Source organism: Harpia harpyja, chromosome 10 (assembly GCF_026419915.1).
Source record: "Harpia harpyja isolate bHarHar1 chromosome 10, bHarHar1 primary haplotype, whole genome shotgun sequence".
NCBI classification, from domain to species: Eukaryota; Metazoa; Chordata; class Aves; order Accipitriformes; family Accipitridae; genus Harpia; species Harpia harpyja.
Window position 1 is genome coordinate 5,828,840 of NC_068949.1, and position 16,509 is coordinate 5,845,348.

The 16,509-nt window shown below is 55.9% G+C and overlaps 3 protein-coding genes across 4 annotated transcripts in view; 2 read left to right on the plus strand and 1 right to left on the minus strand.

The window, feature by feature from the left end:
- ASCC1 (activating signal cointegrator 1 complex subunit 1) overlaps nucleotides 1–311 on the minus strand; it is a 38,660-nt gene extending 38,349 nt beyond the window's left edge. The window contains exon 1 of one of the 2 annotated variants that reach the window (XM_052798477.1): nucleotides 249–311. The gene's annotated coding sequence lies outside the window, so the exon portion shown is untranslated. The remainder of the gene's footprint in view (nucleotides 1–248) is intronic. The other variant, XM_052798478.1, reaches the window with a different exon arrangement.
- Nucleotides 44–6,962, plus strand: ANAPC16 (anaphase promoting complex subunit 16). The gene is made up of 4 exons (XM_052798481.1): nucleotides 44–123; nucleotides 1,844–2,001; nucleotides 4,198–4,272; nucleotides 6,131–6,962. The coding sequence occupies exons 1-4, from the start codon at nucleotides 68–70 to the stop codon at nucleotides 6,244–6,246; spliced, it is 405 nt and encodes a 134-aa protein (XP_052654441.1). The 5' UTR covers nucleotides 44–67; the 3' UTR covers nucleotides 6,247–6,962.
- Nucleotides 6,963–12,633: 5,671 nt separating this feature from the next.
- Nucleotides 12,634–14,184, plus strand: DDIT4 (DNA damage inducible transcript 4). Its single transcript, XM_052800082.1, has 2 exons — nucleotides 12,634–12,770; nucleotides 13,026–14,184. The coding sequence occupies exons 1-2, from the start codon at nucleotides 12,674–12,676 to the stop codon at nucleotides 13,499–13,501; spliced, it is 573 nt and encodes a 190-aa protein (XP_052656042.1). The 5' UTR covers nucleotides 12,634–12,673; the 3' UTR covers nucleotides 13,502–14,184.
- The last annotated feature ends 2,325 nt before the right edge of the window (nucleotides 14,185–16,509 follow it).

Sequence of the window (16,509 nt, forward strand, 5' to 3'; positions counted from 1 at the left end):
AACCCCCCCCCCCCCCCCGCCACTTCCCTCCACGCCGGAAGTAGGAAGGGCGCCCGCCCGCCCCAGCATGCACCGCGAGCGCGATCACGCGCGCCGCTTGCGCCAAGCCGTCCGGGCGCCCAGGTAAGGTTCGGAGGAGCCGGCGCCCCCCGGGAGCGGGAGGAGAAGCGGCTCGGGAGGAGAAGGGCGTTCGGCTGAACGGGAACGGGGAGCGGGGGGGAGAAGCTGGCGCCGGAAGCCTCACTCACCGGGAAGCAGCTTGCTACGGAAGCCGGGGAGGGGCTACGGCGAAAGAGGGCGGGGAGGGGCGGAGCCGGGGCGGGGCGCGGCGCGGGCGCCGCGCAGGCGCAGTGGCGCTACCGAGGCTGCTGCCCCCGACGGGGGGAGTGTGGGCAAGAGGCACCGCGGCGCATGCGCAGTGCCGGCAGCCCCACCGGTTCTCCCCCCCCCCCCCAGCAAAATGGCCGGCGCCTCAGGCGGTGGCCGCGGAGGCATCGTCGTGGCCCGCCGTCCCCCTCCTCTGTGCTTGCCTCAGCCTATTTAAAATAAAAATCCTGCAGCTGTGCCTAGGAATCCGCCAGGTTTGCGAGCCCCGGTCGGTGTCATTTCTGCGTAACCCATCGCTTCCCTCAGGAGCGGGGTGCTGGGCCTGCCCAGGTTTGCAGAGGAAGGTGTTCCTGGACGTCTCATAGCCATATTAAAGCTTTCTGTTATTCAGGCATTTTCCTTCACAGCCCGTAAGCGCCCAGGCTCCTGCGAGCTGCTGCACCGTTTTGTATTACTTGCAGTAAATGAAACAACCTTGAGTTTAACTGTGCATGAGCATACAATTTCTAGTTGTGACAGCCTTTTAAAAACCCATTTTCTCCCCTAAATCCTTGAGTGCTTTCCAAAGGTGCTGTCTGGCCAGCCTAAAGAGTCTGCAGAAGTGTATTAAATAGGTAGGATAATAGAAATGTGATAAATGGGCAGAATAATTGGGAAGTGCTTATAAGTGGTTTGGAGGAGTAGCAAGTGCTGTCACTTACAAGTGCTGAGTGACAGCTTTTTTACTATCGGAGAGGTATGTGACAAGTTTTAAGTGCTCCTTCACGGCAAACGTACAGCCAATACCCCTTAAAAACAAGGCTGAGAAAAGGGTGCACAAGATGCAACCGGGCTTGTGCTGTACAGGCAGATGGATGCTCAGCCATTGCCAGTTTAGGTCAAACACAGGGTTTTAAAAGCAAAAGCACATCTGGAGTGATGCAGAGGGCAGTTGCTGCAAATTAGGCCCGGCGTGGCTTCGTGCAGGATGTGACACTGGAACTGGCAGTCCTGCGGGCTTCCAGGTTTTATGAGGCAGCAGGACTTTTTCTGTTTGTGCTCCTGGAAACAAGGCAAGAAAGTTAAAAAAAAAAGTCTTTTTATGACCCTGGGGAGCGGAAAAAGCACCAGACAGCTGAAGGCCGGTGAATTCAGGCCAGTGACCTGTGCCAGGTTATTTTTACAAACTCTCCGATCCTCCCTCTGAATTCCCAGGCCCCCGTTGTCCGAGGGGTCAGAGCGTGGGTTACCTTCAGTTTCTGGGTGCCACCGCGTGGTGCGACAGCTAACTGCACCCATGCCCGCAGCGGGCACAGGCAGGCTCTCCCACGCATGCAGGGCAGCCTCAAATCACCAGCGCTTTGAGGCTGCGGAGCCATGGAGCAGGGGCAGCAGCCCAAAACTGCACTCGCTGGCTCTTCGTGGACCTCGCCACCGTCATCTGCCGTCAGATATGTGCGTGGTCACTGGCTTTGTGCCCTGGGAAACTCCGAGACGCCCTTCCTAACTCCGCTTTGCTCCCTTTTTGTTCTTCCAGGCTGGGACGGGGTGAAATGGCAGCCTCTTCCTCATCCTCTTCAGCTGGTGGAGTGAGCGGCAGCTCTGTAACAGGATCGGGGTTCAGTGTTTCGGACCTAGCACCACCCCGAAAAGCCCTCTTCACTTACCCCAAAGGAGCCGGGGAGATGCTGGAAGGTGATTGCTCCTGCCCTTCTCCTTCCCTGCTCCTCCTGGTATGCAGGCAGCCCTACAAGGGAGTTGCCGAGCTTGGCACCCCACTGCCTTTTTGGACTTTAGCTGGCAAAAGCTGGAGGGAGGAAGGAAGCACGAGGTCTCGGGTAGGTCCCAAGCAGCCCCGGCTCTCCCACCAGTTGTTCATGAGGAAGTGATTTTTCTGGCAGTCACCTCTTTTTTAGCTCCGTGACAAGACTTCAGATGAGGAAACAATCTACCTGAAAGGGAACATGACGGTGTTAATTGCTCATTGTTAGCTAATCTTTTGATGTCGGGCAGGAATTACTGTAAAGATAGCTGAGGCAGGAATATTTTTCTTGGCAAAATGCATTCTGGGGTTGGATTTGACTGGGCTAATACAGGAGGCAGCTTGTATCCCTGCTGGCCAGGAAACGTAAGGCTTGCTTTTGCCCTCGACCCAAATTAAAACCTCGCCACAGAGGTCTGCAAGAGGATAAATCAGGACTAGACCTCTCTTTTAATCCTTCGAGGCTTAAAGGATCCTTTTGGGCTCACTCTTGTCGGGGTGTTTCTCCAGGGCTGCCTGGAGAGGGTCGGGGCTCTGATCGAGCACCGTGTCTTGCGTTTGGGTGCCCGAGTCCTGCCACCCGCTTCGTCGGGGTTGCCTGAAGGAGGACCCAGGCACGTCACAGCTGCACATCCCTGCCCCTGCTCTGGGTGAGGGAGGAAGGGCAGGTCCTCCAGATGACAGGGTTAAGCCAGGGTCGGTCTGTCTGTTTGTCTATCTGTTCCCCTTGAACTTCCCGTGTCACCATGCCGCACACTTGACTGTGTGAGCCTGAAATTCATTGGGGTGGCTGGGACCAAGGCTTGGGTGGCCCTGCAGTTCAGAAGTGACACGGCAGCGCAGGGCAGCTGGGAACTGATCACTACATCGTTCAAGGACTGTTTTTATTACACATTAGAGCCCATATGCCGGTCTGTTGAAGTAATTATGACTAAAGGCTTGCTCATAGAACTTAACGAGCCCTCAAAACAAATTAAAATGATGAAGCACTTCATGTTACCAAATAGACAGGCAGCTGTTCCTCCCGAGACCCACTCGGCAGGACAGCCGGGCTGGGGAGTCGGAGGAAAGGGAAGGGTATGTTTGGAAATAGCACAGTGCAGCACCAACACACCATTTCAACAGCTTGCGAGAGGATGCTCTGAGCACAGCAAAACTCCCGACTCTTCCCTCTTACCTGGGGTTCAGCTTTGGATTAGATTTTCCAGGGCCAGGGTTCTGTTTCTACCCTTAGTCTTTGAAATTGCTTCTCTCCTCATTTTTATGGCTCGGAGCTTTTAATTGATTTTGTGTTGGGCTGACCTCTTTATCAGTAATGTGGCAGTTTGTCTGCTCTGGGTAGCAGCAACAACTAAACACTCTCCCTGTGGCAGGAAGCTTTAGGTTAGCTTTTTAATTTCTGAGATAAAACGTGATACACCCATTCTTTCGTCAGGCAGGTACTAGTGGGGTAGCTGCATACCAGTTTCCTCTTCAAAAATCCCCACTAACTGACTGATTTTTATTGTTACTTTAACTATCTATCTCGCTTGGTTTTAAATAAACCTGTAGGTGTTTTGGTGTTTTTCAGAAGGAAGTAGTACAAACTATGTCAGTGCCTGGCACACAGTTAGCTATGTGTTCTACATTGCTTTATTTCTGAGACAGTTGTGTGATCAATTACTGACTTAGATGGCAAGATACACATTATTTGAAATCCTTTATGCGGGGTTATGGTCTAAGCCTGTGGGAAATCATAAAGCATTATAAGGACACAAGTGTCTGAGCCCTGAGGGAATTGGAGACTGCCATAATATTAGCTGGCTTCTCCTTAGCTTACCTTCTATTTAAAATGGACTAAAATTGCTTGACAGAGGGGATGTAACAGAATGTCAGCCAGGGTGTCTCCCAGGTAGCACAGCCATTCCCCAGCAGCACTGGGAGCCAGCCAAAGCCCCGCACAGGATTTGACCACGGGGCTCTACGGGCCAGAAACCGGAGCGCTGCACCCTTGGTGCAGGGGAAAGTGTCAGAACAAGGCAAGTGGGGTAACCCACACCTTGAACATAAAATTAGGTCAGTGGCACTCGGTTAAGGCTGCTCAGTCTTAAAACTCTCAGATAAAACTGTGTCCCTTTTTCTGTTTACAGATGGCTCCGAAAGATTCCTCTGTGAATCTGTCTTCAGCTATCAGGTTGCATCTACATTAAAGCAAGTGAAACACGGTAAGCACCGAAGCACCATCTATTTTAACTGCACGTTGATGGGGGAAGATGGCAGGGGAGCGCGGAGAAAAGGCTGACGTTCTCGGGTGCCGACCACAAAAAAGCAGAATAGCCTTTTAAGTTGGCGAATTAACGCTAAGTCAGACCATCATCGAGTCCTTTTGCAAGCCCTATGCAAAGCGATGGGAACCCACACAGCCTGGGTGGGAACAGGCTGTGCCTTTCGAAGCTTGTTTTTCCATCGCTGTGTGCTGCGCTGCCTTCACGAGAGGTGAGGCCAGAAGAGGAGGTTATGGGCAGGAAACGCCCACGCTCTGATCTTGGCCCAGCGCTGACTGTCTCTCTGGCCTCGGGCAAAGAGACACTTGATTCCACCTTTGTTTCTCTGCTGAGCCCTCGTGACACTGGCAGGGTCAAGCGAGGTTTCCAAAGGTGCTCAGGAGACGGACACGCAGGTGCCTGGCGTGGCATGATGGGGCTGACTCCACTCCCTACCCTCCCCAAGAAAGAGCCTTACATCTTGTTTGAACTTCGGCTTCCCTCCTGGGGCCTTTGCCTGCCGCCCAGGTGCCTGTAACTGTACGATGGGCTTGACTGCACGGCAGCTTTCATTCTTAAGACATTGGGCAGAGCTCAGCACCAGACCATATCTGCTGCTCGAGGGTCACATCCTTTCTGGTCCCCACCTCTTGTCAGCTAGAACACTTCCACATGTTGTCTCAGACTGGCGAGGTTTCCTGTGCTCTGCTGGCGAGGGTTGTGAGGAGGAGGTCTGGGGGCGTGCAGCAGCTTGCAAGGCTGTGATCCTCTATTTCTGAACCAAAGCATAAAGCCGAACTTCAGAGCCATTGTTTCCACAGCTCCGGCGCTACTGTGGCTGTAGCTGCTGGGGGCTGCTGCACAGACTGGCACCCTGATAAGCACCAGCCTTTGAAACTGGTTTGTGGAGCACCGGTTGCCTCCCTGTAAGAAAGGGGAAAGGCTTAAAAAAAGATCAAGGTCATCATTTTTTGGCTTGTTTGTTTGACAGTTCCCAAAAGCACTCGCTTGCGGGAGGTGGAGTGAGAACAGTCCCTCTTAAAAGCACCCACTGCTGCAGTCAGCATAAATCACGTACATTTTGTGTTACGCCTCTTGCTACTAAGTCGGCCCGTAGCAGGCCGTTTTTCCAAGAGGCCGCTGCTCTCTTAAACCTCCAGCAGAGCCAAGAGAAGGGCTGTTCTCTCTACCACTGCAGCTAATGTAACTGAAAATGGAGCCTGCGTGCCTGACACACAACCGGTTTTAAATAAAGCTGAGCGGAACAAGTTGTCTTGAGGATCCCCAGGGAGGCAGCCCGTCTCTCCGCGGGGACCTTCATGTCATTAGCGTGCTCTGATTGCAGAGCCTTTCTGCTACAGTCATCCAGGTCCCGCTCAAAGGACCCTCATTAAAATGAGGAGCTCCTCACACCGCACCTAGCTCTACCGTGGGCTGACCAAGCCCTCTCTGAACTTCTCTGTTCTTTTGCACTATAAATATTTACGCTAAAGAAATGAGCTTCATCCTATTTTCACCCCCATGCACTAATTGGCCTTGTGTTTCCCTGTTAGGACTTGAATTTACACGGCACGGGCAGGGATGGGTAAATACACATTCAGCCCTGGACGAGGCAGGAAAGCCTGTCCCTGCTTTCTCCTGTGATCTGGCGAGGTCTCGCCGTTTGCATAGGGCGTCGTGTAGAGTGGGTTTGCATTCAAATTGGCTCGGTGGGTTTTATTCTACTCTGTTCCCCATTGACAGCTGGGAATTTGCATCTAATTGAAAGGTTTCATTGCGCTGTCATTGCAAACCACAGTTACCTTTGAACTTCTCGCAGATCAACAAGTCGCACGGATGGAAAAACTAGCCGGTCTGGTGGAAGAGCTGGAGGCAGATGAGTGGAGGTACAAGCCAATAGAGCAGCTCCTGGGATTCACTCCCTCCTCAGGCTAAGCGTGGCTGGATCGCTGCTGTCAGGGAGCAGAAGAAAAACATTCTCTGGCCTGGCTTCAAAACACACCCCCATTTATCAGGATGCTGACAGCTGCATCAGCAGGACTGGGCTTTTTGTTTTTTTAAGTTGAAAGTGGGGATCCCCCGCAAAGGTGCCAGTAAATGGAAATGACGGGATTCTTCAAGTCCTCTGCAGCGTTACAGGCTGGCAGGGCTCAGTTTCTGTAACTTAGAAGGTAGGATCAGTTTTACAGAACTCAAGAGAATCACCTTATTGTTTACAGAGGTGGTGGCAGGGGAAAGCAACGCAGTAACTCAGCCTGGCCTTTCCCCAGTGCGTGGCCGAAGGGCCGGGTGACCGGCGGGCTGGGAAGCCTGCATCTTTGCCGCTCAAGCCAGGCCTCTGTAGAGCGGAAGTACGACGCCCTGCCAAAAACGCTCTTCAGCCCTAGCCGTTGTTTTGGGGGATGAACAGGACGAGAACTGTCCCGGGTCAGTTGAGAGGGGGCAAGCGGTGACACTTTCTCCAGAGGTACCTCATGTATCACTGAAGCTGTTTTCTCTCCGTTGCTGTTTCTCTTGTGTCTGCATAGCGAGTACCAGTAGACACTGCTCTCTAATGCAGAAGGTGTATCTTTAATACCCTGAAACTCTTTTTTTCCTCTTTATTATATATTAGATTGCTCTGTGATAATAAAATAATTCTGTCTTTGAAACCATTTATCTTTTCAAAGCTTGGTGTGGGGCGGCCTGATGAAAGAAACAATCCACCATTCGGTAGGTAACAGGAGGTTTAATGAAGCTCAGAGGCAGCTTGGCTGTTACAATGGTCAGCTTAAGTTCAATTTAAAAAAAAAATCCTCTGAGAGGAGCCAAACCACACTTGCTTTACGCTCCAAAGTGGATTGATTTAAATCAGATTTTAATCCTGGTTTAACTCGGCCAGCAGAAAACCCTTATTTAAATCCATCCATTTTAATCATCTTGTTTTTCATTTGTACTTCACTTCTGTTCTTGAGGGGAACGGGATTTCCATTTTCTGGCATAACCATTTCAACATGTTAATTTTCCATTGATTAGAGCCTTAACACCACTTTTTTGCTAGCCAGCAGGGGGATAGGCTCTGCACAGTATTTAAGCAATTGTACAACTTAATGCTCCCAATGCCTAATTCTTCCACTTTCAACATCTTATTTATGAGACGATTTTATTTTTACTCGCTTTTTCAGTCCAGCCACATCTGGACTGAAAGATTCATTTGAATCCATCCCCATCTGAGCTATATCACCAGCAATTTGTGTTAGCTAAAACTAAGGGGAAAAAGTTCTGCGTTCGTTTCTGTTTATAGATTAGTTCTAGTATCAGAGTCAGCTTTTTGTGATCCAGAGCCACATGCCACCCAAAAGCCAGCCCCGATCTGCAGATGCAGCCCCAGTCCCAGCTCCGCACCTGTGGAAATTTGCTCTATGGTTTCCAAAACCGTGTATGGGTGTTCTCACGTAAGGCTACAGCTCAGCTGAGACGTGTCCCATACCGCCTCCCCCGTGCACAGCCCGGAAAACCTCCTCCCTGGTCCTGGAGGGCCGCCAGCCCCTGATCTGCAGGGGCCCCCTGCACAGTAAGCAGCTCCTCAGCCAGTATCGCTTTAAACGTGATGGCATTCGGTATTAAAACTCCATCCCAGATGGGGTTATTTTGAAAAGAAGGGAGCGTTTCAATCGTCGACTTGTTTGTTTGTTTTACATCATCTATTTTTAATCCTGCTTACTCCAGCCACCTAAACTTACTTTGGCCAAACTTGCCAAAAATACCCCCCCCCATATCAAGGCAACGTCGTGGGGCTTGGGAGCGGAGCCCTGCGCCTTCTGCTGCCGACCACGCAGCAGCGCCCTGAACCCCCCTTGCTCACACCGAGTCCCACCCACTCGCCGACCCTACGTGCTGCAACCGGCGTAATCAGATGCAGAAAGAGCTTTTCCTTTTTACTGCTCGACGGGAAACTTTTCCACTCCGCCAGCCCTCCGGGGACGCCAGGGGATCGGCGCCTGCGGCTCTGCCGGCGGGACGCAGTGCCCAAGCATTGCCCACATCTCCCCGCGAGCCCGGCTCGTGCTGAAGGGTCCGAAACATGGCGGGGCTGAGATTTCTCCAGAGCAGCCCCCCCCTCGCCCTCCTCCCATTCCTTGTTTTCCAGCCATTTCTCGGCGGCGTGCCGGGCTCATGGCTGGATGGAGCAGGAGCAGGGAACAGCCCCAGCTCCGTGCCGTACATGGCTTGTTTGTATGTGTGCCCAGCTCCAAAATAGACACATGTGTGAGAGCCATTCAGAGGAAGTGAAAAGTTCACCCTGTACAGTACTACAAATGCAAAAACATGTTGTTGGCTGTTCCCTCCTCCTGCTCAGTAAACACTTTATGTAAGGCGGTGAAAACCAGAGGGATTGCTGCACGGTAAAATAGAAAAAAACAACCTGCGCTCCCCCTCCTCCAAACGCAGGTTTTCCCTGGCAGCTGGAAACTCCTCAGCTGCCCTATTTCTGCTTTGCAGATCTGTGGGGCAGAGCTGGCGGTTAACTATTCCTCCTCGGGGTTTTGAAGCACCATTCCCCAAAGCTCAGGGCGGTCTCTGCAGCATCGCCGGGGGCTCGGCGAGCAGCTCGGGGGGCTATTTGGAGGCTGCAGCTGGGAGCAGAGCGGCAGGGGGAAGGGAGCCTGTCAGCTGCGAGCAAAAGTTGATGCGGGGAGGGAAAATAAAAAAAAAAAAAAGCTGAACAAAGAGCTCCGTTCAGGGCTGCTGGTTGGTTTTCCTGTGGGTGCTCGCAGCAGAACGTTATGTACCGGCGTGCAAGTCCCACTCGCGCCTCCCTTCTCTGGCTCCTCGCGCTGCTGGCCATGGCCCCAGCACTGGGGACGGTGCCAAGGCACGCGCTCGCCTTGCCGCCCGGCCAAAACACCGGGCCGGGGAGGGCCTCTCCCCCTCCCCATGCCGAGGATGCAGGATTGTGGGGCAGCACCGCGGCAGCCCTCCACCAAAACACCGGCTCCCGGCTTTTGCCTGGGACAGGGCGAAAGCATCCAAGGGGAGATGAATTTCACAGCCCCCCACCCTGCAAATGGCACGGTGCCAACCCGGCACTCGGTGTCTCAGCTGCCAAAACCCGTCCCCTGACCTCCTCGGACGCGCGTTCCTTGTTTCTATGCGCGACTCCCGCACGTCGTGGGTAGGCAGCCTGCCTGCAGCTGCTTGTCCCAGGGGTGAGAGACGGGCTCAAAAGGTTTGGCTGTGGCAGAGACCTGCCCGGCCGGCGGCACGCCGGGACCTGCTGCAGAATCCCACCCAGCCCGCAGCCTTCAGCTTGCCTGTTAGAGACGGCCGTGGGCTCGGCGCGGTGGCGAAGGATGCGTGGGGTCACCCCTGGTGTGCCCGTCACCCCCTGCCACCACCAGGGACCCGGTGACCGAGGACAGAGGCAGAAAGGGTGCAAAGGACACCCACCCTGCAGGTACTTAGGGGACACCCCGAAAACCGTGGCCTCCCCCCCCAGCTCAGCCCTTTCGTTACATTCCCCAGGTGAATGTTTGGACACAGAGGGTTACACCAGCCTCTGCGCCAACCCTGGCCAGCCATCGTGTGCCGAAACAATGTGTAAATCTACCTAAAAGCAGCTTTTGGGGCCACGGAACTGCTGGGAACCAATGTGAAGATGAAGACGACACCATGGGCAGTAGGAGCCACACCATGGGGCAGGAATTTGCCCCCCCCCCCCCCCCCGTGGCATACGCGGGGCACTGTTTGCACCCGACGTGCGCCAAGGCACTCACTGAGCACACCCCCACACACACACCCGGTACATCTCCTCCCTTCCTCCTCCTCCTCCTCCTCCTCCTTCTCCCCAGCCCCCTCCCCCTGCAGTCCTGCAAAACCGCTGAGCTCAGCACATCCCGGGCAGGGGCCCAGCCAGGACCCTCCCCAACGCCAGCCGCCCCCGCCAGCTCCCGCTTAACCCTTTGCAAAGCCGGTCAGGCTGGAAATCGGAGTGATCGAGCAAACAAATTTCATCATGGGCGAGGGGCCAGAGGGGGGGGTGTCCCACAAGGCACAGCCGGCCGGGAACAGGCTGTCCAGAAAGTTTCATCCATCATCCTGAAGCCCCCTCTGCTCTCCCCAGAAAGGACGGCAGGTTGGGGGGAAAGACACGCTGCTCAGCCACAAAAATCATGCTGGGTTTACGCCAGCAGCAGTACCCGGGAGGGGGAAGCGCAAGGCTCACTAATACTGTAGTTAAAAGTTTGCTTTCTAGCCCCAAACCATTTCTAGAGGCTCCGCTGCAGAAGAGCAGCCCGGGTCGCAGTCTCCTTTGGGAAGGAAAATGAGCTGCAAGCCCCGCAACACCTCCCCTCCCAGCAGAAGCGCGAGTGCGCAGCATCACATTAGGATTATTTTATTTCAGAGATCAGAAGTCACGTTTCACTTTAAAACTTGCTGTCACACCAGAGGCTGCCTGCTCCCCTGCCTACCAGGCAATGTTATGGCAAAGAAAGAAAAATATTTATGCTCGGCTTCAGAATTCAAGCTTATTTTTAGCAAGGCGCCTTCCCTGTGGTCCTTTACCTCTTTTTTGTTTATTTGCCGTTTTCCCCCTGGTTTGACCCCAAAGCCAGCAGTTCCTCATCTATTTTCAGCCTCGCCCAGCGAACATTCGTACCAATGACTTGGTGATTGTGGGGAGAAAAAACCCACGAGCTGGACTTTGTTAAAAACAGGATCCCAAGCACAATCCAACCATTTCTGAGTGCACGTGTATATTTCACTGTATTGCGCGGCGAGTGCGCAAATATCGCCGTATATTTTTAACAGCTGGGGTTGGGGTTTGTTCATTTTTTGTCCCAAAAAGCAGAGCAGTAGCCCTGCATGCTGTGGGCACGAGCCAGGGCTTCCTCCCAGCTCCCCGCACATCCCCTCCACCCCACCACTCCCTGGGATGCTACCCGCTCCTCCGGCTTGGACCTCTGCTTCCAAAATGGTGACAGATTCAAGCCCCACTTCTCCTTTGACCCCTAAAAAGCAATTTCCCCACCGCTACAGCTCCTGGTGGGGTGCCCGGACCCTCCACACCCACCACCCTGCAGCTCTTGGGTGGGAGGATTTGTCCCCGTCCTCCCCACGGCAGAGGTCACAGGCGGCGGGCGCTGTCCCCCTTGCTCCTGGCCAGCATTTGCTCTCTGCAGCGTTTACTGCCGCGTTGTTATCAATCTCTGCTCAGGAAGGACAGTACCCAAGATAGGTCCCGGAGTGACTTCAGAGCCTGCTCAGCTCCTCCGATAAAGCCACAGGCAGCACGGGAGGACAAACAAAGCCCTTTATCGCCAATTAATGAGCCTTCATTTGGCTCCCCACGCTCCTCAGCGTCTGGCTTCAGAAAGGTCACGTACACAGGGGCAGGCACGCACGGACCCGTGGGGAGGACACACGCTTCCAGAGCAGAGGGCTCAGCGGAGGACAGCGTCTTGCCGCTGTTTTAGGAGACCGCTGGATGAGGCAGATGCCTGGCACCGAACAAAATCCCCCGCCGTGCCCTCCTCTCGCCCCCCCTCAGCACCCTCTGATTTTTAACGCCGTTTCACTCTGACAGCCCTTATTTTCTTAAGACACGCGGACAACTCCGGCTAATGGGACACTGGCAGCGCCCCGCGCTCTCGCTTTGGGCAGGAGCGAACCGGAGTCCGCCATGTCGCGTGCCTGGGCCGCCCCTGCCGCTCGCAAGCAGGATCAGGCCCTGCCGGCACTCACCGGGCAAACACCGCCTGGAAGACGAAGGGCCATCGGCCTTAAAAAGCAAGGCCGGGTAGGAAAACCCTCACGGCCTCGTCACCTGCCGTCTGGTTTCGTGCCAGCCGGGGCCCGCTTCACAACCCGGGGACTGAGGCGAGGCCCGGGGTGGGCTCTGGCCCCGGGGGGTTGCCTGCGCTGAGGCCCGGGCGCTGAGGTAAGGGCCGGGGTGAGGCCCAGGCCCAAGCCCGGACCTCAGGGGGTGCCCAGGGCCCAGGCCCGGGCCCTGAGGGGGTGGCAGGAGGCCGGGGAAGCCCGGCGGGCGCTGCCGAGAGCGGCAGGCGGATCGCCCCGGCCCGGCCCGGCCCCTCCTGATGCAACCCCCGGCGCCGTTTGCAGGGCCCGGGGCCGGGCCGGATCGGGGCCGAGCCGAGCGGAGCCGAACGCAGCCGAGCGGAGCCGAGCGCGGAGGCGGGGGGGGGGGGGGGGGGGGCGGGGCCTCCCGCTGTCACCGGGCAGGAGAGACGCCGCGGACGTGCCCCGCGCTCCCATTGGCGGGCGTCAGCTGGAGGGGCGGGGACTCCCGCAGAGGCCCTCTATAAGGCGGCGGGCCGGCGACCGGCGGGGTAGAGCGGGCGGCGGCGGAGGCGGCGGCGGGATGCCGGGGCTGTGGCAGCGGCTGGCGGGCGGAGAGCGGGGCCGCCTGGAGACCTCCGACTGCGAGTCGCTGGGCAGCGCCTCCGGCTCGGAGGGAGGTGAGCGGGGGTCCCCGAGGAGGGGGTGGGAGACCTCCTGGGGGACATCCCTGAGGGGCCTGGCGTCCCTCTGAGGGACGGGGCTGTCCCTGAGGGGCTGGGAGGTGGCTGAGGGTCCCCGAGGGCGGGAGGGGTGCTGTGTCAAGCCCCTGTGCCCCAGATACGCCCCCCCCCCCCCCCCCCAAAACCCCTGGGCTCTGTGTGCCCCCACAACTGTGAGACCCCGGGCTGATCTGGCTGCCGTCCCCTCTGCAGATGCCGAGTACGCCGATGGGGCCTCCCTGCCGGACCTGGACCTGCTGCATGACCCCGAGGACGAGCTGCTGTGCGCCAACCTGATGGACCTGGTCCAGGCCACGCTGGGCAGAGCCCCGCTGGGTGCCAAGCGCTGCTCCCGGCTCCTTATGCCGGCCCAGCTCCTGGCGCAGGTGAGGACGGAGCTGCTGCGCCTGGCCTGCAGCGAGCCCTGCGGGCTGCGCGGGGCCCTCCTCGACCTCTGCGTGGAGCACGGCAAGGCCTGCCACGACGTGGGGCACATTGCCGTGGACCCAGCCGTGGTACCCACCTTCCAGCTCACCCTGGTGCTCCGGCTGGACTCCCGCCTCTGGCCCAAGATCCAGGGACTCTTCACCTCGGGGCCGGCTTTCACGCCGCTGAAGCTGAGCACGGGCTTCAGGGTCATGAAGAAGAAGCTGTACAGCTCCGAGCAGCTGCTCATAGAGGAGTGCTGATGGGCCGTGCGGGAGAAGCGACTTACCCAAGTGCTTTGGAAGAGCCGGTTAGAGCGTGGCGGCTCCCGGCAGCCGCTGTAGTTTAGGTTAGGCTGGAGTAGGGCTGTAGGTGGAAGTAGTTTGGGCAGGCGGAGGTCCCCGCGGGGTGCCTGCCTGTGCTGGGGCATCCCTGACACGGAGCAGACTGGGACCCAGGCGGAGGTTGCTTCACACTGTCGATGATTGTGGGATGATTGCGGTGACTGCGCTCCCGGATGCAGCAGCGGGGCTGCTGGGGGGGCAGACGGTCTCCTCCTGTTGGCTGATTAATCATGGCTTTTTTGTAACAAGGATTGTAATCAATGGGGTTTCTGGGGGAGGGCGTGTGTGTGGGAGTGAGGGATGGCTGGGCTGTAGGTCTGGATCAAAGATAAAACCCCACTGCTGGCACTTGGGCGGCTCTGCGCAGGCTCCCAGTAAGGCAGGAGATGGGGTCCGGAATCGCATTGTGTCTTTGATCACGAGCGAGGCGTGTGAGGTGACGCAGGGATGGAGGGCAGGACCCCTCGCTGTGACATGCTGTGGGTGCTTCATTGGTTACAGTTTACACTCGTACACTTGATGTTCAAGTGCAAGAACTTCCTATGCAATCGTGTCGGGGTGGTTTTTTTTACTTTTCTAATAAAACTTGTCTTAATTGATAACCTGCTGTCTCTCTGTTGTCACTCTGGTCTGGAGAGGGATGATGCAACCACTCCCTGATGGCCTGAAATCCCCGCTGGCATCCCCAGGAAGCCTTTCCCTGGCAGGGCAGCCCCTGTGGTGGGAGCTGAAGGTTTTGGGAATGGTGGGGGGAAAATCCCACTGTGGCTTGTCCTAATTGCAGGCCATGGGCCTGTGACTCAGGGGGAGCTGAGTCAGGCCCCTGAGCCAGCCAGGTGCCTGCCTGTGCCTGGGGGGGAGCACCCTGGCACCCCAGAAAGGGGCTGCTGCTCCTCCCCTGGGAGCTACGGAGGGGAGTTTGGGCAGAAAACCAGGAGAATTGGCTAAAATTGAGAGGGAGTGGGACAGGGAGGGTCACACCTGCCAGGGGGAGTGCTCCCCAGCTCCAAACACACTCTGCAAAAATGAGACCAATTACCCAAGCCTGCAATTAGAGGCACTCAGAGAAAAGGCTTTCACTAAAGGGTAATTAAGCTGCTTGGCAAAGGAAGAGCCCTTGGAAGGTGTGGGGGATAAAATCAGCCTGAAAAAAAAAACAAACCATTTCTATTCAAATGTGAGTTTGTTCTGGCTCAGGCTTCTGTTGTTGGTTTGGTAGTTGTTTGTTGGGTTTTTTTTCCCCCCTGTGGACAAACAGTAACTTTTCGATGAAAATTTTCACCAAAAAAGTTGTTTCTGAAAATGACAACCCATGACCAGAGTGTTGGGAGCTGAGGTTGCTCACCCATGTAAGTACCACCTAGGAGCAATCAGCAACAAGCAGTGCTGGGCAGGTACAGCTGGAACGGTGCCCTTACAAACCTGCATTTTGTAAAGTGGGGGGGGTTCCCCTAAAATCTTGGGGACTGAGGTGTTTCTCAAAGTGTCACGTGCCAGAGCATCCCCGCCTCACATGACGGGCATCCCCAGGCCAGGGTCTGGCAGCACGGTGCCCTGCGGTATTGTCCAGCAGCAAAACCACTGTCAAACCAGCCCAGGAGCCACCGAGAGGGTTGGAAAGGAAACTTCAAACCCAAAGTTTTTTGGCAAAATTGCAAGAAGAGCAGGTTTTGGCACTGCTGGCACAGGGCGGAAACGGCACATAGCTCCCCAGCCACAGTGAGAGATTTGTGGCGTGGTGATGGCAGCGACACCGGCAGCTCGGTCTGTGCTGTCATCCCTTGCTGAGGTATATTGTGTCTTGAAGCTATATCTATAGCTCCATAAATGTATGTATTTTTATACACCGAGCTCCTAAGCGCACAGAGGGGATGGCCCCGTGTCTCACCATGCTGCCAGCAGCAGCGTGGCCCCCGCTCGTCCCCTGCCAGCCTTTCTGAGGGTGGGCAAGGGACTCCGCATCACATTTTTTTTACATTATTATTACAAGCAGCAATCAAGGCTTTGCAGAAAATGCCGAGAAAATGAACAAACCCCCATCAAAACTCACAAAAGCAAATGCAGAGCGACAGGACAGCCTCTTTACTGGGGAGGTACCTGGCAAAACCCTCCGTGTGGATCCACGTGCTCCTGAAATGCCCCATGGTCACAGCCACGAGCCACGGCAGGTGAAGCTTTGCTTCTATTTATAGTAAAATGGCCTTTCCGTGACAAATTTGGGGGGGATGTCAAGGTCCCTGGGGTTTGCCAGCTCCCTGGAAGGTTCCAGGAGCTTCCAGCGAGGCTGTATTTAGCCTCTCTCGGGATGGGGGGCAGGCAGAGATGTATTTTGGGACCTGGGAGGCAGTGATGGGGCTATTTGTGGCACCAGCATCAGCCTGGGGGTCCCAGGTCCCGTCACGGTGGTGGGGAAAGGGAGATTTTGGGGGGCATCAGCAGCAATAAGGCAAACGAGGATTTAAATCCCAGGGTAATGCTAAACACTCATGTTTTGCTGCGAAAAAGGATGGTGGCGAGAAGCGGGGTCCCTTTCGCTCTCCACCTGCGGAGGAGGATGCTCATGGGGCACCTACCTTCCCCTGCTGCCTCCCTTCCTCTGGCTGCTGCCCCAATTAAAAGCTTGGGTTAATGAGCCGCTGCATGGGGAAGGAGCTAATGGGGAGGCCAAATCGCCCGCACCTTCGATGAGCAGGCAGGGACCAGCACACCGAAACACAGAGCATCTCCCATTGCTACAGGCTGGGAATGACCCAAAATGCAGTAAAACCACCCCAAAAACTGGGGTGTGGATGTACCTGATCACAGATTTTAAAAAAATGAAGCAGGGTCTGTGTCAGTGGTACCAGGGGGTTTTGCTGGGTGGTTGCGTTGGTCCGTGCCAGACTCTGCTGGCCGATGTGCCGGTGCGGGCATTGCGAGAGGCTGGC